General features: G+C 42.5%; 4 protein-coding genes across 7 annotated transcripts; 3 read left to right on the top strand and 1 right to left on the bottom strand.

Moving 5' to 3' along the window:
* Positions 1-536: 536 nt before the first annotated feature.
* Positions 537-3572, top strand: LOC115391055 (kelch-like protein 10). The gene is made up of 6 exons (XM_030095153.1): positions 537-658; positions 886-1369; positions 1564-2175; positions 2428-2577; positions 2787-3149; positions 3405-3572. The coding sequence occupies exons 1-6, from the start codon at positions 537-539 to the stop codon at positions 3570-3572; spliced, it is 1899 nt and encodes a 632-aa protein (XP_029951013.1).
* Positions 3573-4182: 610 nt separating this feature from the next.
* ccpg1 (cell cycle progression 1) lies at positions 4183-12695 on the top strand. Of its 4 annotated transcripts, none has more exons than XM_030090821.1 (10): positions 4183-4202; positions 7236-7314; positions 7764-7881; positions 8210-8289; positions 8393-8576; positions 9162-9500; positions 9742-9785; positions 10072-10260; positions 10399-11687; positions 11899-12695. In XM_030090821.1, exons 2-10 carry the CDS (start codon positions 7255-7257, stop codon positions 12089-12091), a joined length of 2496 nt encoding a protein of 831 aa, XP_029946681.1. In that variant the 5' UTR covers positions 4183-4202; positions 7236-7254; the 3' UTR covers positions 12092-12695. The 4 variants fall into 4 exon arrangements, with proteins under 4 accessions (XP_029946681.1, XP_029946686.1, XP_029946667.1 ...); XM_030090826.1 differs by lacking the exon at positions 4183-4202 and adding an exon at positions 4512-4592 and having other exon boundaries at positions 10399-11675; XM_030090807.1 differs by lacking the exon at positions 4183-4202 and adding an exon at positions 4512-4592.
* On the bottom strand, positions 12623-16871 carry pigb (phosphatidylinositol glycan anchor biosynthesis, class B). The gene is made up of 12 exons (XM_030090837.1): positions 16535-16871; positions 16313-16442; positions 15717-15834; positions 15526-15630; positions 15085-15215; positions 14853-14993; positions 14718-14769; positions 14423-14634; positions 13756-13820; positions 13448-13667; positions 12835-13012; positions 12623-12768 (listed from the first exon to the last, which is right to left on the bottom strand). The coding sequence occupies exons 1-12, from the start codon at positions 16638-16640 to the stop codon at positions 12640-12642; spliced, it is 1587 nt and encodes a 528-aa protein (XP_029946697.1). The 5' UTR covers positions 16641-16871; the 3' UTR covers positions 12623-12639.
* A 676-nt stretch (positions 16872-17547) lies between these two features.
* pigbos1 (PIGB opposite strand 1) lies at positions 17548-20407 on the top strand. The gene is made up of 2 exons (XM_030093164.1): positions 17548-17676; positions 19434-20407. The coding sequence occupies exon 2, from the start codon at positions 19463-19465 to the stop codon at positions 19619-19621; it is 159 nt and encodes a 52-aa protein (XP_029949024.1). The 5' UTR covers positions 17548-17676; positions 19434-19462; the 3' UTR covers positions 19622-20407.
* The last annotated feature ends 249 nt before the right edge of the window (positions 20408-20656 follow it).

Genomic DNA, 20656 nt, shown 5'->3' with positions numbered 1-20656 from the left:
AGAGAAGCAAGTTAAAAAAAAAAATTCTAAATATTAATAAAAAAGGATCACGAGGATGACTGCTCACAAGCAAATGGAGCAACAGTTAATTTATTATAATTAACATTATTTTTATGAAACCTGCAAAGTGAGGAGCAGAAAGTTGCCACCTCTGGTTGTGCAAAGGTTTCTTCCTTTTAATAGGGAGTGTTTCCTTTCTACGCTTCTGCTTGCTGATGTGGAACAGCTGGGTTTTCTCTGTAAAAGTTCAGAGAAATGACTGTATTGTAATTGGTGCTCTATACACATTGCTATAGATAAGAACTGAATCGAATCGAATTGAATCGAATCGAATCGAATTGAATCGAATCGAATCGAATCGAATTGAACTGAAGAGGAGTCGGTTGCCATGTCAACCGTGATGTCATCAGAAGAGACTGTTGCTTCTTTCTGCCTCACTTGTAGAAAACAACCCCAGGCGTTCGGTCGCGTTCCCAGTCTCAGGAACAACACAGTTCAAACGCAACGACAACTGAAAAAGGACATCCCTTGGCAAGATGAGTGCAGTTTATGAGGAGCTCCGATCAGCTGGAACTTTTTGTGACGCCGTCCTCAAAGTTCAAGACGCTGAATTTCAAATCCACAAAGTCATTCTGTGTGAATGTTCTCCGTACTTTGAGTAAGCTGAAACAGAGAAATAATGTTTGTCCCTCTAAGTTCTAAGTTTCAACTGGTATAATGAATAGAATATGAAAAACTACTGAGCATTTGGTAAATTGTACTTATTTAGAAAAAAATGTGCTTGGCCCAATAATTTGATTGAGGTTTGAGTTGTTGTCTCCCTGCCTGCTTCTTTTAACCGTTTCACAAAAGTTTGAGATGTTTTCGTTCTCTTTTCTCCCTCAGAGCTCTTTTTGTGCGGTGGTCCAGCCCAAACCAAAGGGATTATGACATTCAGGGCATCACTCCGGTCATCATGGAGCTTATCATTAAGTTTGCATACACCGGCTCTGCTCATGTAACGGCGGACAATGTGCAGGGCCTCATGGTCACGGCCAATCAGTTTGAAATAATGGATGTTGTACAAACCTGCAGCCGTGTCCTGGAGGAGCAACTCTGCCCAGAGAATTGCATAAGCATTTGGAAATTCATAAGATTCTATTCTATCTCCAATCTGCACCCTAAAGTCTACCGCTACATTCTGGATCAGTTTGAGAAAGTGATCTCCAGTGAACAGTTGCAACAGCTCACTGTCCATGAATTTGCTCATTTTCTTGAACGAGATGGCCTTATTGTAAGGGCAGAGAGCATGCTGTATGAGGCTATCATGACATGGATTGGCAATGACCCAGATCAACGAAAAGGACACCTCTGCTATCTGATGTCGAAGGTACGGTAATCTGTGTGACTCATACTATTCCTAAGCACTCCGTGGGGAAGTATCTGATAGACATGATTCCATGTGTTGTAAATAGTGTTATATACAGGTAAAGCCTTACAAATAAAGACAAATAGAGATGACTGACAAGTGCCATGGTTCACAAGGTAATATTCATAAAACCTGTCCATTTCATTGCTGCCTAGATACGACTGTGTCTGATGAGGATGCGGTACATCATGGTAACTGTGCTGTCAAATGATCTGGTGAAGAACGACTCTCAGTGCCTCGCCATGGTCACCAAAGCCTCCAGAATGCTGCATTACCTCTACAATAACTTTGGTGGCAGTACGCTCTCCAACCCCTTTGTTCGCCCGCGCCTACCAAGTGCCATTCTGTTCGCCACTGGAGGCATTACTGGAGACAGCCCCATCGATAGCGTCGAGGCGTATGACATTCGGCTCAACCGTTGGCTCACGTTCACACTCATTGCAGAACCCCGTAGTTACCACGGCACCGCCTTCCTGAATGGATCCATCTATTACATCGGTGGCTACAGCGGAGAGGGGTTTTCCAACCGTGCGCTCAGATTTAATCCTGCCATGAAAACCTTTCAAGAGGTGGCGCCGATGCATACGTGCCGCTGTTACGTCACTGTGACTGTGCTGAAAGGGCTCATCTACGCCCTGGGAGGATTTGATGGGCAGATGCGTCTCAGTTCTTCAGAACACTACCAGCCTGAGAGCAACCAGTGGACCCTCATAGCACCCATGCGCCAAAGCAGGAGTGATGCAGGTTGTGCAGTCCTCCACGAGAAGGTGAGTGACTCCAAAGAGCAGCTGAACTGAAAGTTTGATCGTGTCTATTTGCATCTGACAGGAGATGGAATCTATTATGACCTCTAGTAGTGAAATAACTAATTTATTAATTTTTTAAAATTTCCTTTTGACTTGTTTAGAATACTAATGATGATTACCATAATACTGTAGCTCCACACTGACACAGGACACATTGACAACACTTGTGGCCTAAAATGTAAAATGACTCCCTGTCCCTGCTTCAATCTTCAGATTTATGTTTTTGGAGGATTTGATGGGTGGGACTGCCTGCAAACCGCTGAGTGTTACGACCCACAAACCAACCAGTGGACAGTGATTTCCAACATGAGTAGTCCCCGCAGTCAAGTTGGAGCCGCTGCTTCTAAGAATCTCGCCTATGTGGTAAGTTTACCAAACCGAGCTGACGCTCAGGTAACATGTAACTCTCATAGAACGTGTGAAGCCCTGGATGAGCTAGGGTTTGAATCTGAGTTAGTAATATTATTTATCCTGACCACAGATGTAGAAAATCAAGAATTTCTAAAAATATCCATTTATTTATACAATTAACTTTTTTTTTTTAACTACATTATTCCTTTTTCTTTCTGAAGGTCGGTGGCTTTGATGGCAACAACTGTCTGGCCAGTGCTGAGGTCTATGATCCAAGGACCGACACCTGGAGCGTCTTGCCCTCCATGATAACCAGGCGCTGCAACTTTGGCATCGAAGTACTTGATGATTGCATCTTTGTGGTTGGCGGCTCTGACAGCTTTCGCGCCATCCGTGCTGTGGAGCGCTTTGACCCGGTGCAGAATCTGTGGTTTGATGTCTGCGACTTGCATGTCTCACGGAGAGCTGTGAGCTGCTGTGTGGTTTACGGACTCCCCAACATGGAGGACTACACCTTAATTCGAGACAGCTTGCCATTCTTTCAGTTAGACCAAGAGATGGAGAAGGAGGAGCGAGAAGATAAGGTGGTGGAGGATCAGGAGGAGGAGGAGGAGGAAGAAGAGGAGGAGGAAGAAGATGATTATGATTAGGTGCCAGAGTAGGAGGAGGAGGAGGAAGAGAAGTAGCGGGAGGAGTCGGAGTCACTTGCCCGCCCACTACTGACCCTCACTGCCCACATCTATCAGCAATTACTAAAGCACAAGACAGTTCTAACAATGGCCGCCCACCGATAAACCAGCAGAAAAAGAAAAACCTTAAAGAGCCATCCACATCCAAAGGTGCCACAGCCCATGTCTATGGTTAGCCCTACACAGGACCGCCCCGACCCACACCACGGTCCAGGAACCATCGTGCAGGGCTTCTACCATTCAGGCCAGAGGAGTCAACAGAATGACATCCTCCACAGGCAGACCAGACACAACTCCCCATGTGGAGGGCCCCCATAAAGATACACTGCATGAAAAATAATTAAAAAAAAGCATGAAGTTAAGATAAGACAGCGTAACATATGTCTTATTTGCACGGGATAAGCATCACCTAGGCACCTCTGTTCATTTATGAATTCCTCCCTGATGTGTGTGTTTCTTACAGTGCATTCGAACGGGACGGAACTGTGTTTTACTTGAATTTACAGACAGATTTGTGTTGCGTTCAAATTATGTTTACTGTGTAGACTGTTATGGAGTTGGATGCGCCACAGGTGGGCGCTGTTGGATAGCAAGAACAATGTAGAAGAGAATGTGCAGAAAGTTTCTGCTACCACTAAGCGCTGACTGCGCTTCTGACTACCAAAGGGAATAACCGCGCTGGACTTCGGCCAGGTAGTCTGCTCGTCTCGTGGAGTTTGACTGTGATGTTCAGCACAGGTCTGGCATGCGGAATAACGTTACTGATTGCCTGTCCAGGCTACTCCCTGCAACTGATGTGTACTATGCTGAGACTGTGTGTGTGTATGTGTGTGTGTGTGTGTGTGTGTGTGTGTGTGTGTGTGTGTGTGTGTGTGTGTGTGTGTGTGTGAAGGTGATTTCCTCCTTCTCACTGTGAACTTGGTTGTTCACTGATCAGCACTATCTCAGGTGGGTGTCACAGTCCGTGCGTTCCGCTTCCCCTAACACTGAGCAAGTAGCTTTCACAGACGTTATTTCCCGGTGTTTTGACACTGCAGTGGGCGGGCCGCCTTGTCACGCTTCCTTGTTTAGGCTTTTTTTTTCTCTTTGCCCACAAATTTGTCTCCACGGGGTTTGCGCCACCGTCTCAGCCTGTTTGGCGAAAGCGTTGGCTCATGGGAAATGTAGTTCCACTGGTTCGACTACCCACTTGTGTTGCGTCACGTGCAACTCATGGTAAAACTACATTTCCCATGTGCTGTCGGATTCGCTGTGTTGTTAACGGGTAACCTGGGCTGTACTGCAATAACTGTGGGTCTGTCTGCAAGCAGCTGCTTCGTCGCAGAACTCAATCCGCCGGTAAGTAAGTACAGCTTCTCCTGTAGTTTGTAATAATCCGGTCATGCCAAAGGATTGTTAAAAAACAACTCACGCTGTTGAGGCGTCAATATTCAACTGGTCGGACGATGTTTGAAAATGTATCACTCCTAACAAGCCTTTGAAGTGAGCCAAATAGCTCCCAATATGTCGCTAACTTCCGTCACTGAAGGCGGGTGGAAGAAGATAAAGTCGTGCGCAGCGAGCAGTGTCTGTGTGTGAGGCTGAAATCTGTGTTTCAGATGTAAACAATGACTGAGTGCGGTGTCAGGCCGCCCTGGCTGCATCCTTCAGGAGGTGCTAAAGAGGCCTGCGACCACCAGGGGGCGCTGTCTCATCCCTGTGTTTGTTAATGTTTGTACGACAGCGTAAACACTCCTTAGCACCTTGTGCAATCTGAGGATTATATAGTGGTATTTACACGGTTAAGACAAGCAACCGGTGTATAGGGACCAGGGTGAAAATCACCAAGACAACATGATATGTTCAGGTTTGGTGTAAATAAAGCCCTCTCCAGGCTGCTAAACAGCTTACAGAGGCTATAATCATAGAGGACTTCAAGCAGCTGTAATTGCTTGGTCATTGCTGACTAATTCACATTACGGCTCTTATTTGTTTTGCAGCTCAGTTTTTATCTGATATATTTTGGAGTAGTTTTATATTTTATATGCTGTCCTTGAAATCTATTTTATGGTTAGATTTGCATTGCAGTTGGCATGAAATAATTTCATGAAATCAAATGGAAACGTGTTCTCAACATGTGTGGCACAATCAAAACATTTTGTCTCATGTCAAAGTCAAGTAAACACACCTAATTGGTCTTTTCTCTTAAAAAGTGATTAATTGAAATGTGTCATATTTGCATAAATGCAAAAATAAAAACTACAGAGCCACAGATGTGAGCAGGAGCAGCAGGAGAAAGACGAAAACACATCGTTTCTTCACAACAGTAGCTCAGCACTCGAAATTTATATTTGAACTTGTCACATAGGTAGTTAATTGTCTATAATGACATTGCTATTTTTGTATGAGAGTTGGTGAACCTAAAATAATACTCAATAGTTAGTGCCTGATTTTCATATCAACCACTAAAGTGCTGTGGTCACAGGAGGATAATTAGTGAAGATTATATAAAGACAATAGGTTGGCACAGTTGATGAGATGCTCTCACCTTCCTGTCTTGGCAAGCCGACTCGTTTGGGAGACATCGCCATATCTTCTGGGCCTACTCACTAGAATACATACTATAGTATGTGCAACTCAGGCAGGGTGTGTCTGAACAGGTGGTAAGCAGCTCAACTGTCACCTGCAGAAACTCTCAGATGACAGTAAAGTTGTTGGTCAGTGGGGAGACAAAGGTTTTGTACTCGATGGAAAGAGGCACAACAGACATGATTTAAGAGTGAGCTTGTGCATCATGATGGTCTTCTGCCATGCCATTATTACAAACCCAAATATGTTATTTCTTTATGCGCTGCAGCAGTAGCCTTAAAATTAAGGTTAATAATAGTTTTTGTTTTGTTTTGTTTTGTTTTGGTATTTTCAGCTCATAGACCAGGAGCAGATTGGGGTTACTTGCTTAATATTTAACATTTTCTTGTGATAGCACCTCGGTCAAAACTATATTGAGAAAGACAGCTCACGGGTGTGACATATTTGGGGCTGTACAGCATGTTGTGTTGTGTGGACAGTTAACATTAGATCTTCCCTGCACAAAGTCACCAATAAAACAATAAAGGAGGGCAACAATAATCTTGTCTCCTCGTTGATTTCTCTACTTCGAAACCCATGCATGTGGAGACTATGTGTATCACAGCCCCATTAGCAACCTATCACAATCAAATCACAGCCGTGTTCCTTCATTTTCAACCTGTGAGATCCCTCGACTTCTTCCAGTCATTATTGGCCCCTTCCTGGAAACATTCACACAGAAAATACTCATGTGTTGACCCTTGCACTTTGGTTGGAGTTCATTTTAAAGGGGGGAAATCTGATTAGAAACCCTGAGAGTTTGTTCTTTAAGAAGGATGTTGCACAAACTCGCTGGACTACTAAAAAGCAGCTCACATCCACCTACTGAGCAGACTACAGTATGTTTCTACCCGGAGGCTCCCTCAGCTGTAATGAGGCCACAGAGAAGCAGCCGTCCTCCAGTCTTACCAATAGATAATAAACCATAAGTGGAAGAAGCAGTTGAAACCAGACTACCATGCTTAGATTGTACTCAATTATATGCATTCTTGTTAAAAAAAAATAAATAAATAAATAAAGTTAGTCTCTTTCTCAAACTCCTCGGCCAAAGAAAATTTCTCAAACGATAAATTTTGCACTTTGATAAAAGGGGTCCTGATATCTTTTTACGTTTTACACAGAAGTGAATTGTACTTTTGAAGGTAGATTATATGGCTTATTTTAGGTTATTCTTATATATGAGTATAAATATAAACTTAAAAATTACTCCCAAAATTAACAATACCCCGCTATAACTTATTTGTTAGTTTAATTCCAGATAATAACCCCCACCCATGTACTCATCAGACTCTGACATACCGATTGTCTTTTTCTTTTCATCAGGACAGAATTTCTAAAATGCTAATCCCTCTCTCTTTCCAAACTGCTGTGTAGTTTGTGCCAGCTGGCAGAAATGTCGGAGACCTCAAGTGATGCGGAGTCGTCCTGTGGATGGACCATTGTCAGTAATGAGGTAAAAAGTCTTCTCCCACCTTTCATTCGTCACACAGTCAGTGACCACTGAAGGAAGTTTGATGTGTTAAAATGCATCTACCAGACCTTTTTTTTTTTTTGTCTTGGTGACAAATTATTTCACTAAATAATTGCAACTTTTAAAGTGTTCAAACATAAATGATAAATGGCTAATATCTTTGCTCTCAAGCATTTCTAAATAATGTGATAGCAGTAAGGCAGATACAGACACACACTCACATCCATACCTACAGGTAACGAATGGTCACCTAATAGTCTGAGTTGAACAGAAGAAACCGTAGTGCCCAAACAAGACTCAGCAACATGGAGAACATGTAAAACTCTGCACAGAAAGGCTGACTACATATATGTCCATATGATATCTTGGGATTTTTACATCCCGGTTCAGAAATAAGTTTTCTCATTCGCGTATCTGGCTGCTGTGTTTAGGGCTCAGACATCGAGACGTTGGGTTCAGAGGTCGCTGTTGAATATGGAGTGGAACCATTAGAGTGTCCTCACGTTGAAGAAGCAGAGCTGCAGGATGCACAGGCCTCTGCACCGGATGGTAAAACGATCATGATTTCATTGTTCTGATTTTGAATCAAGAGCGCTTACCACTGCACCACTTCAGCAGAAAGTTTTGTAATACTACGTTACAATAGTATCCTTCGTCTTCAGTGCAGTGAGACTCATTTCACATAATCTATGCAGGAGTTTTATTTTCATCCAAGAATATTTTCAATACTAGATGATCAGATTTTGTCATCTGGAAGAGTTTTTAACATGATAATGTGATGGAAGGAAATTTTTTATAAAAATCACCCTTGTCAGTTGACTTTATTCATATTTATCTTTACCTCACAGTGAGCTTTAAATCATAATGATGTTTTCAGGTGTGTGTGTTGGAGAGGCTGCCTCAGTTGAAAACACTGTGGAAGAACAAACCTTAGACGAGACACTTGAGGCCTCAAAGGTAGGAGGAGCTGAAACCAGCATGCAGCAAAATTTGGAATTAACCTGCGGCCCCTTGTAGATGCTTCCTTTACAGTCCCTCTCTTGAATCTCTGCTCCTGCAGGCCGCAGACAACACTGAAGGGAAGGAGCACATGTTGTCCTTCAGTGACCACTCCGACATCGTGACTCTGGGGGACCTAAAGGATGACGAGCACACGGAGCAGGAAGCGGGAGCCGCCAACACTGAGGATTTGTATCTGGGCTCGTCCAGCAGCAGCCAGTACACCTTCAGACCTGCAGAACCCGGTACGACTCACACAATACTGGTTCTTCTAGAAAGCTGTTTCCATTCCCTCACACAGCCAACCATTCAGCATTGAAAAACCTAACACGAGGCCTTTCTCCTTTGCCGGGAGCAGGTTTGTTGTACAGTCATTGGAAACTTCCTCAGAGTCTGATGAGGTTAAGCTGCCGTCTGAGAGGTCATCTCACTGGAGGCCGCTCTTTTACAGGTGGCCTGATTGTAAATGGAGTGAATCCAAAATAGTGCTAAACTTTTCGTTCAGCAGCGCTATGAGCTAACCCCGATAAAACCTGAGAGTGCCAAGCTCAAGAACTGCTTTCCACTGTTGTCATGTCTGTCTGCATGAGCAGATTTTTGTGGTTGAATTTCTGCTGGGATGCCATTTGTGTCTTTGATGAATTGAAATAACCCACAAAATGCACCCAGAGCTTTTAACAGTAATGCTCAGCATTATTGTATGCACGATTAACTGCTCTTTGCGATGATTTTGCACTTGTTTCTGTGTTTTATCTTACAAACATTTGTCTTTTTTTTTTAATTTTCTCAAAATATTTTGCTTTTCTTGAAATGTTACGTTCCTGTTACAGTTTTGCCAGTTCAGCCGCCCACAGTGACGAACTCCAGCAGCAGTGAGGACGAGCCCGAAAGAAGTGCCAGTACCATCGTACGAAGACGGAGGTTGAGAAAAAACACAATGAGCCTCACAGCAGACCAGGAGGAGGAGGAGGAGGAGGAGGAAGCACTGCTGGTGTCACACCCCAGAGAGGATAAGCAGGAAGAAAAGGTCAGGGAACAGGTGCACCAGCAGGAGGAGCCGACTGAGGTCAAGCCAGCTGCTGGGAGGAGACGGCTGCACAGCATCTTCATCACATGCATCCTCCTCGGCCTCCTTATAGCCGTCTGCATGGGCTTTGGTCACTTCTACAGTAAGAACTCTCCCCAATATGTTTTTTTCATAATGTTGGTAACAATGATGTTGAGGTGGGCCTTCATTTGTGTTGTTTTAGTATTTAGTTGTGTAGTACGGGTTTCAAGAAATGTTTGATTCTCCTGCTTTTGATAAAGACAGTATTTGAGTTTTAAACGTTTGTTCTTCACAACAAGTCATATGTCAGTCACCGAGAAATCTGCTTCTGCAGGTGAATAATGTTTTAATCTCCTTCGCAGGTAAAATGTTTCATGATGACCCTAGAGACGAGTTTATTTGTGGCGTAAGTACTGATGTAACTTTGTGTACAATGACTGCTTTAAGAGTTTTTTTTGTACTCCACACATGAAGCATTCTTACTCATAATCATAATAAAAGATAATTTTGTCAATTGTGAGTTATTGTAATGATATAAACCCAGCTGTAGAGGAAAAATTACAGGTAATTTAGTTTATTTTCAATGAGAAAAACAATATCACTTTAATTTTGTGAGGGTTTGATTTGTTTCAATTTACTTTAAACCTCAAATTCCATGAACTATAACCATTGTTTTTGCTGTGCTGTTTTAGGGCGCTGACTCTTTTCATTTACACGACTTGGAGCATTTTCCTTCTGAGGATGATGACTTTTTTCCTTGCGTGAGTGATGAGTCTGGCATCATCGAACCACATGACGAAGACATCCACCAGCTCAGACAACAAATCGAGAAGTTAAAGAATGATCATCTGGATCTTGTCCTCAAACAAATACAGATACAGGTAACTTTGTCGTCTGTTTTCTATCAAAACGCAAATGTCAGTATTAGATCAAGTCAAAAGTGAATCAAAAGGTCTGCATATAAACTTATTTTTTAACCATAATTTTGCCTCCATGTTCCTTTTTTTTTCTTCATCAAGGCTGAAAGAGATGACCTGCAAACATTACTGCAACATGAGGTTGATGAGAGGATGAGCGTCTTGTCTGAGCAGCAGAGGCTGTCAGCAGAAAACCAGCTGCTGAAAAACTCCCTGGAACGGGAGGAGAAGTCTTTGGCCGCGCTGCAGGAGGAGCTGAGAAACCTGCGCTCGCAAATTAAAGAGCTGGAGACGCTGGGGGCCGGAGCGGACTCCCTGCTGCTGGAAAACCAGAGGCTGAAGGAGCAGCTGGAGGAGGAGAAACGGCAGGTTCGAAACGTTCACGGCCAGAGGGAGAACATAATGGTGGAGGCACAGACGCTGAGAAAAAAGCTGGAGAAAGAGAGAAAGGCCACAGACGAGCTGCGGAGAGAGCTGAGCCACCTGAGGAGTCGCGCTGAGGGAGCCGGGAAGGAAGCGAGCTCGGAGCTGCAGTCCCGCCTGATGGCGCTGGAGAAGAGGCTGAACTTCGAGCAGCAGCGCTCCGACCTGTGGGAGAGGCTGTACGTGGAAACCAAAGAGGACCGAGCCAAAGGAGACGTGGACGCCAAAGTCAAAAAATCCAAACGAGGCGTGGCAGGGAAAATGAAAGAGACTTTTGATGCTGTAAAGAACTCCACAAAGGAGTTTGTTCACCACCACAAAGAGCAGATCAAGAAGGCCAAGGAGGCCGTGAAGGAGAACCTCAGGAAGTTTTCTGATTCTGTCAAATCGACTTTCCGGAACTTCAAGGATTCAGCCTCAACCTTCATGAATAAAGCCCGAGGATTTTACAACAAGAAGCGAGATGAGAAGAGTAGCAGAGAGTCGTGGCAGCACAGATCCCACAAACCTCACCACAGGCACAAGCCGGACCCCTCCCAGAGCAGCCACAACACCCGCAAGTCAGGGGGCAAAGTTCACGAAGACCGAGGACACAGTCACAGGGCAGGCGTGAAGGGGTGCTCCGGGGTTTTCGACTGCGCCTACCAGGAGTCCATGAGCCTCTTCAACAAGGCCATGGAGCCGATCAGGGCCGACGAGTTCCACCAGCTGCTGCAGAGCTACGTGCATCAGGAGGTCGACCACTTCCACCACTGGGAGGAGCTGGAGACGTTCATCAGCGGCTTCTTCCACAACGGACTGTTCATCCACGACCAGATGCTGTTCACGGACTTCGTAAGCGGCGTGGAAAGCTATCTGGCGGACATGCACGAGTATCACGGCCTCGCCGACGACGTGTTTAGAGACCTGGACGACTTCATCTACAGACATTTCTTTGGAGAATCGTATGACAAAAGGTACGGTCCGAGGTGAGTGTTGAGGAGGATGGATGAGAAACTTTGTCTCAGGATTGTGAGAGAGAGTTAATCTGAGGGCCGACAGAGGCCTGATCCTCCGAGGGTCATGCTGTGTTTGGATTCAGTTTCACTAAGCTGCGCAAACAAAAGAATATTTTGACAAAAAAACAGATGCTGAATGAGGCTCGAACTTACTGAGATGTGTCTTTTGTGTTGAACCCAGCGGGCCATTTGAAGGACCCAGCACAGACTCCAAGGAGGAGTCGCGGGCAAAGCACCAGCAGCGAAAACAGCAGAGAGCCAGAGCTCGAGCGCAGAGCGAGCGCAAGTGGAGCCGGTCAGGAAGAAACGCAGACAGACACATGGCTGACGTCAAAATAGAGCTGGGCCCCATGCCGTTTGATCCAAAATATTGAAACTCCCTCTCTGCTAATCGATTGCATTAGCTGCACATTTTAAGTTTTGGGTTCCCTTTAGATGCAAAACTGTTTTACGTTGACTTTTATTGCTACTGAACGTCCTTCAGCTGTTTGTTGTGTTTAAAGAATTACCTGGTTTTACGACGTGGCGTATTTAATTTCTGCAGCACATTTGTAACATGAGGTTAACATTTGACCAAAAATTAACTGAAGCATTCTTTGACTTTTGCCTCATAAATTTATGAAAATCAATGTGGTATCACTAATACTTTAAAAATTTAAAAATTAAACTTCTGTCGTTTACAAAACCATTTTATGGAAAGTTAAAGCTGTGTGAGAATGTGTTGATAGGGTTTTTATTTGCTGCTAATGAGGTGTGTGTGAGATTGTGTGTTCCTGTTTTTCTTACATTCCACCTCCAGCTTGTTTAACTGGATCTCAAAGTATTTTCACTTTAAGTTGACTGGAAAGATGCCATCCCAAATCATTTAATTGCACATGAAAAGAAATGAAAATATTTATTTCTGTAGCACATTCATTCCCTGTCAGGTTCTCCCAGGGGCAATTCTTTCATAAATAAAGATGCTTCCTCCAACTCTTCCTTCAGGAAAATGAGTGTGAAAGATCTCTTCTCTTGACTGGTAGTTATTCCACTTTAAAAACTCTGAGATGTCCTGCAAGAGAACAGAAACGTTAGGTGTGTTTCCAGACATTTTAATTAGAAGAACTGTCACCTGTACCTTTTCCAAAACGTCAAAAAACACCAGATGTGACGGCAGGGAGGCTGCGTGTGAGAATGAAGTCCTGAGCCAGAGAAGAGGAGCGTTGTAGAAATCTTCAGCTTCGTCGAAGTAACCGTCCTGTCCGAGGTCCGGAGGACACTCCAGGAACCTCATCCTCAGCGGGCAGTGGATGTGGCTGCAAGGAGAGCGTGTCGAGTCAGACTTAATTCAGATTAGAGAGATAACCAGGTCCAAAACGCCTTTTAAATGGGAAATATTTTGAAATGAAACTTTTCACATGCCTGTGCATGTTATGACCTGCAGACTTCATTTACATGTCACAAATACATTACTGAAGAAAGTTTGTTCTATTACACTACACTTTTTCATTTCTTAAAAAGTGTGTGAACACATTCAGTTAAATATTTTAGGGACTGAACTTTTAACAGACTTTTTTTTATCCAAAAACAGTTACTTCAGTGAGGAACAAACAAAAACACACTCTCACTACGAGCCTCAGTGTTCTCTCTCGTTCAGACTCCTGCAGGATAAACGCGCCAGAGCTTTCGGCTCAGGAATTCAAAGCAGCGTCGGGGAACCTGCTGTGCAGGTCGGAGAAGGTGAGCTGTACCTGTAGAACGGCGTGGAGTGGCACGGCGTGAGGAAAAGGACGCTCGGCACGTCGTGGGTGGAGTCGCCGCTGACGTTGCAGAGCTTCTGCAGGTGTGCCATCACATCCAGGGAGCCGCGCTGGTGAACGAGGCCGGTGTACAGAGCCGGGGCCAGGTTCGCCGCCAGCAGGAAGGCGGCCGCAGCCCGACGCCACGCTCCCAAACGAGAGACAGACGTCCCTGTGGTGAAGAGAGAGATGTCGTACAAAAAGACATCTGTGTGGTAGAAGGTGTGATTAACAGTAGAGGCATGGAGGGAGTAACTCACCACAGAAGACCATGCAGAAAGGAAGCACAGGGTAGATAAACCTGAACTCCTTATGAGGAAGCAAGCTGAAAAGAAATCAAATAAATGTCAGTTTTTTGACAACAGAATGGAATCTGACTTTAATCCACCCAGTTAATTCTGATTTCATTTGAATGTTTTTTTATGATTCAGTTGTACATATTGTTTGCCTGGTAAACTGAAAGCATTATGTGAAAACTATTTCACTAAAAACATCCTTTTCAGACTGATGAAAAGCCTTGCTCTCCAGAAGTGTTAAGTGGATTACTTTATGTGAAGTGGATTCTCTCAGCGAAACTGAAAGTATAGGGCATGTTCATGTGAAATTGGTGTGTTCATCAAATTCTACCAAAACCTGTTAAACCGAAAAGGCATAATTCTCAAAACCCAGACTCAAACCCACAGCCTTCATGCTTTGAAGCAAAAGAGCTAATCACTCCATCAAATCACCAAATGTGAGTACCACTACAAGCTTTTCAGGCAAAAATTATAATCTGGAGATTATTTCACTTTTAATTTAGGGCTAAATAACTAGACATCAAAAACATGAACACTGAACTTAATATACACCGGCAACACTGAAAGACTAATCATCATAATCCTCCTTCAAACGACCCGAACGGTTCCTCTCAATGTGAAATAGTTCTACCTGTAAACCACGATGGTCCAGATGATGGCCGCCAGCAGGATTTTGTATCGCCTGAAGGCGAGGCTGCAGCCGTGAAGAAAGAAGGGAAGATGAGGGCCGATCACCACGACGAAGCCCTGGGTGAGGTACCAGTGCCAGGGATGGGAGCCGTAGAAGTCAGCCACACCGTGGAAAATGTTAAACTTGAGGAAATTGAACTGAACAAGAGTCCACTGTGGAAAAAATAAAAAAAGAAACTACAGCTTTTAAAACTGACTTCCAATACTGCAGAGAGAATGAAATGAAAACTCTTTACCTTTCCATAGAACACGCAGTCTATCAGAGTTGAAATGGTAACAGCGAGCAACCTGGAAATGAGGAAATTATATTGAAATGACAGAAATTGGGAGAAAATTGGCGTTTGAGTGGATAAGAGGCTGAAAGTACAAACCCTATAGGAATATAGTTGTGTGTGATGAGTCTCAGTTTGTTTTCTTCCTGCCAGAAATGGTAGATGAGCAAGGGAAACCAGACAATCAGCGCAGTTGGTCGAACAATCACAGCCAAGGCCACCAGGGCCAAATACTTCACACTGGAATAGGAAAACACAACAGTGTGTGTGTTGGATCGGTGTTTCAGAGGTCTGACCAAACAGAAATGAGACAATCAGCTGTGATGGAGACCTGTTGTGTGTTTTGGACCCTGGCAGAGGAAAGTGAAAAAGAGCCAGAGAGGTGAGGGCGGTCTCTGTGCTGTTGGTTAAAGTTCTAGTGCAGCAAAACCATGTAAACCAGGAGCACATGTGACAGAAAAACTGTTGGAAAAACAAAACACAGCATCAACATACAGAGTTAATATCACTGCATAGTTCCTTTCTTATTTTCTTGTTTGTGTTCAACACTGATTTTCATATTTTCATTTAGTGATGTATTGTCAAAGGTGGCGATCTAATGTGTTTATTATACAGCAGTCAGCTGACCTGTACAGTGATATCATTTTCATTTAAACTATCTTTCATACAACAGAAAAAAAAAAAATCTGCGGCAATCACTGCTCAAGATGTTTTCAATTAAAAATTTCCTGCATGACACCTGAAGAAACATAAAATATTATTTCAACTGTACCGTCCAATTAGCAACGTCCTGGTTTTCCAGTGTACGGAAAAGGGAGAAGACTTTTACATCTACATAGGCCGCCAACAGTGCCTGAATCACTCGCGGAAGCCAAATCTGCAGACGGAAGAAATCAAGTGGAACCTTATAAAGGTGAGAAACTATATGCTGATGAAAAAAGGACAGAAAATAAAAGAGCTCACCAGGAGGTAAACCGAGTCATAATCTAGGAAGTGCAGTATCTTATAAAATAATGCAAAGAAGAGCGGATATGTGAAGCCTCTTATTCCTTGCTTCCATTCCCAGGTCAAATACCCATAGGTCACACTGTTAAGGTTTCAACTTTACAGACTTTAAGAACAAAAAGACAGCAAAAAGGTTAACTAACATCCCCCACAAGAATATTATATGCCCACCTCTGGCTTACTCTTCATTCTTTGAAGTACCTTTAAATGATACAAGTCACTGCTTGGTGCAAGTTGGTGCAATCTTAATCAAAATTCAAACTTTTGAATTTCATTTTTGTAGCCAATGAATATATATTTGAGAGGAAAGTTTTGCTTTAAATCAGCATTTTACTTCATTAGAAACATACATTGTCGCTTTTTTGTATTTTGTGTGTCTGTAGTGCTTAAAACACCTAGATAAACTGAAAGGAATGCCGAGCCATAAAACATCCAGTGGTTAAAAAGTAACTCATGCCCCAGATCTGTGTTTGCTTTTAACAACTGATTTGACACATATGAGTGGAGTTGAGCCACTTTCAGTCCTGCTTCCAGCTGAACTGCTGAGAGGATATTTGAAGACCATGTGATGGGAAACCTCCAGAGACTGCCAGTACTCATCAGGGACGAAGCTGGTCTGAACCAGGGAGCAGTTGATCAGTCTGAACACCACAGCAAACACCAGCACTCTGGCTCTCAGCACACCTGTGGATAAACACACACACACTCACTCACTCCTTCATTCATTCATTAGAAACACAGCACAGTCACTATTTTCCATTATGTTTTAAACCTACCGTCGTTTAGGGAGCTGTCATCGTCCCTGGTGTACAACTGAGATTTACGTTTCCTCAGCTTCACATCCTTCGTTTTGCTCTCAAAGCGGAGTCTGAGGTTCTCCATCAGGACATGCTGGCTTCAGACTTCAACTCTTCTGATGACAGCAGGTGCTCATTTACCCGAAACTTGTCTCCACGAGGCTCATTAAAACTGGATTCATTGGAACTTTCAGCTGCACACCCACAGCCTTTCGCAGAATTCACACAACGACTGACAAAGCAGTCTTTATGAAGATGCAGGTCAATATAAACACATATACAGAAAGCAAACTGTCCAACTGCTTCCGCCCTCAGAGCCCACTTCCGCCCTCAAAGACCCGAATCCGGTGCAATGTTCAAAACAAACTTCAGTATAAAAGCTTCTTTCTTTCCTCGCTAGACTCTTCTGATTCAGATAAGTAAAGTGAAAACTACTGAAATACCGCCACCCAAGTGCAAAATAAAATACTTCCCTATACTGGTAACAGCATTCTTATAAACCCACTATTCAGTCAAAGACGTTTATGGTATGGTTCATTCTTTAAACAATATAAATCATGTAAACAACGTAATGACTCGGGAAATGGGAACATTCAGAATTTTCGTTTTCAGTGGGGGCGGGTGGGATGGGGGGTAAATTAACGGGAAGCAAAATTTTAAACATCTATCTGCCCTCACAGCTTTAAAAACATTACGTTTTTCTTTTGAAGAGTGAAACTGGAACAGACTGACGGGGGAGCTCAGGCAGTGTTCAGCCATGAAGCAGTTCAAACAGCACTAAAAGCGATCACTGCATGTCCCCACTGTTTGAAAGAATAAAATCTCTCCATCTACCCATGCTTTTATTTGGCCTGTTCATCTCAGGGTCTGGCGTGTCAGTCCTCTGAATCAAGGGAGATCAGTTTTTTTTAAAGGCAGTGTTCGCCCTTCTCCGCTGGGGGGCGCTGCTCCGCCGCCTCGCTGCTCTACTGCTCTGCTTCAGGTCAGAGTAGAAGAAGAGTGTCCTCCTGTCCTCAATGGGGGACATGCTGCTGCTCTTTTCTCTGTTTTCACCCGTTCTTTCTGTGTCCGTGTGTTTCTGCTGAGGTCCTCACAGACACGTTCTTCACGCCGCGTCCTCGGTGAGTCAAAAACCTCACAGAAAACTGTTCACGCAGCGGATGAGACCTCCTGTCAGACTCGTAGCTACATGCAGTTAGCGCCTGTAAGTTAGCATACTGGATGGACTTGTCAAAATAAGAGTCCCTAAAATACCCAGTAATAGTGTCAGAACTCACTAGTATTTCATTGAATACTCATTTACACAGACATTTTCATAAGACCGTCAAACTCTAATTCAGTACATTTATCTGGGAGCATCATCCAGACCCAAGTAATGTCACTATCCGTATTTCAAAGCAAAATTTAACCCAGAATATTACTTGTGTGTGTGTGTGTGTGTGTGTGTGTGTGTGTGTGTGTGTGTGTGTGTGTGTGTGTGTGTGTGTTTAACATAATGAATGAACACTTCATTCGCAAGGTGTCATGTTATATCATTGATTGTGTCCTTTTTTTTTTTTTTTACAAATTAAAAGATTTTATGTTTGGTCTTTTTGTGTAAAAAAAATTAATTTTCATATTTTTAATGGAAGTTCACTTAATCATTCAGTAATGAAATTGTTCCCGACAGTTTTACCATAATATCAGTTTAGTTTTATTAATCTCATAGTTCCATTATGTGTGTATTTAAGTCTGATATTAAGATAGTTAAGTTTTAAGTGGTCTATAAAATTGCTATAGATTTGTGGTATTGCTGCCCTGTCGGAATCGTATAGCTCCAAAAATTCAGCTTCACGAGCTCAGACAAACAACTACAGTATTCTTATTTTTGAGAAGGACAATTTTATCTACAAATAAAGGAATGCTGTGTCTTTCAGTTTATCAGAAATTCGATCACCAAATGTTAATATACGTGTTTTTCATTGGCTCAGAAAGGAATGAAGAATTATTTTCTTCATATTATAACTTCTGAGGACAAGAGTACTTTTAATTTATTAGTTAAGAATTTACTTCTGGGATTTATAAAGTGTTCTATTTGATTCTGTGATTTCTCTATTTATTTTGATTTGGAAATACAGAAAAACAGAATACAATGATATATAGAATTGGTTTATATATTTCCAGTTTTTTGTGGTTTTTTTTTCTTTTCGCAAATCCAGTATCTCCTAACTCCAACCCATTACACTGATGGACACACTAAGATATATAACAAATGAAGTTGTAAAATGTTGCAATAGGAAAAGAGGCTCTATCAGTCCACAACCCTCTTAAATGTATGCATAACTATTCCATTATTCTGATTAGAGTTAGTGTGTAAAATTAGATATTAGATCTATTGTTCTTCAAGTATGAGTTTGCATAAAAGAAATATTTAGACAATGTAGAGCACGTCTCAGTTCACGTATTGCTACATTAGTCCAGCTCTGGTGTCTTGGATACTCCTTATGCTTTGAAAGAGCACCAGACCAAGTAGATTAAAGATGTTCTTTGACTTTAAAAGACTTTTACAGATACACACAAAGAGTCGTGTGACTGCTCACTAACAGAGTAAATCATCCAGATGTTCATAGTAGAGAATCTTGTACGAGACCATGTTGTAGTTCAGTCGTGGTTATTAATGTAAAAGTATTTCTTTAGTAGCTTTGGACCTGCTGTAAAATTATTGAATTTCTTCAAACCCGGTCAGCAAAACATCACTTTGCTAGAACTGGTAACAACCTACATGCAACATGCTCTAAATGTGGCAAGAACATGTAACATTCAACAGAGCGTGAAGTAGCTAAAGCCCCATAAAGCTTTTGAATGGAAGTGTGTTGAGATTGCATCGTTTCTCTTTCAGGTTGTCCAGTGTCTGAAGTCGGAAAAGTCATGTTTCGACGAAGACTGCCATTCACACAGCTGGCTTTGGCCGCAGTGCTCGGAGTGTGTGGCGGTATTTATATCTACAGGCCGTATTTCGAGCCAGTGCCAAAGACCTCAGAGGAGCACGGCCAGGATGTGCCAAAGAAAGAGCGTGAAACAGACTGAAAACATTCATCACTCTCAGGAAAAACTTCACAGACAGAAGCCAAAAACAATCACAGGCTGCAGGACTGTCACAGCTGGAGCCCAAACAAACCAGAGTGACCTCTTTATTCCAGTCGGCTGCATTGTGTGGTTACAAAAGTATACAAATGAATGTGTAATTGTCCATTTTGTGCTATCACAAAAGAAATATTGTCACATTTTTCCATACCAGTTTTCTTTTCAAATGTTTGAAAAAGAATGCAAAAAAAGAAAAAGCCTCAATTCAGTTTGCCTTATACTGTCATTTATGCTTTCTTCTGTACATGTTACGATGTAACAAATGTATTCTATAAATAAATGACTTAGAAAATAATGCCCCTAAATGTGTTACCAAATGGATATTTTATCAAACTGGAATGTCAGGCCTGTAAAGCTCTGTAGCGTTTACAATGGTACTGAAGGACCATTGGAACGACGTTGAAAAAATATATAAAAAACCTGCTTGTTATTTAGTCACGAGCTATACTGTTCCCAGGTTTATTAATGTATCAAAAATTACATCTGTTGTGCACAGAATCAAGAAAGAAGCAACATTTTTCTCTACAAAATGAAATGTGTCTATTTTTAAATGTTAGTCACATAAAAATATGGTAATTTATTTAGTAAAACGTTCTTATTGTGTCCTCCGTTAGGATTTTTGAGGAAAATGTAGTTGTTTTGGTGTCTTTCTACCAGGCTTAGTTTTTCTTGACCATGTCTCCACCTAACCAAATGGCATGCAAATGACATACAGTGAAAAGCTTCTGACACTCTGTCTCCGATGCCTCTGGTAAAAAGTTGTGAAAACAACTTTTTGGATTGTAAACTTTTATTTTTAAGTCAAACGTGTCAGGAGAAGGTCACGGAAATGGCACGGATTTCATCAGGATTTGATTTCAGATATTGATATTTACTAGCAGCAGGTGCACAAAGGCCCTATTTATACAAAAACATCAGCTGAAAGAGCATTTTTTTCTATTTTTGTTTCAGAAAATCTTTGTTTTTTTAAAGGCGGCA

This window comes from Salarias fasciatus, chromosome 1 (genome assembly GCF_902148845.1).
Source record: "Salarias fasciatus chromosome 1, fSalaFa1.1, whole genome shotgun sequence".
In the NCBI taxonomy this organism is placed as follows: Eukaryota; Metazoa; Chordata; class Actinopteri; order Blenniiformes; family Blenniidae; genus Salarias; species Salarias fasciatus.
This window is presented reverse-complemented; position numbering and strand designations above follow the sequence as displayed.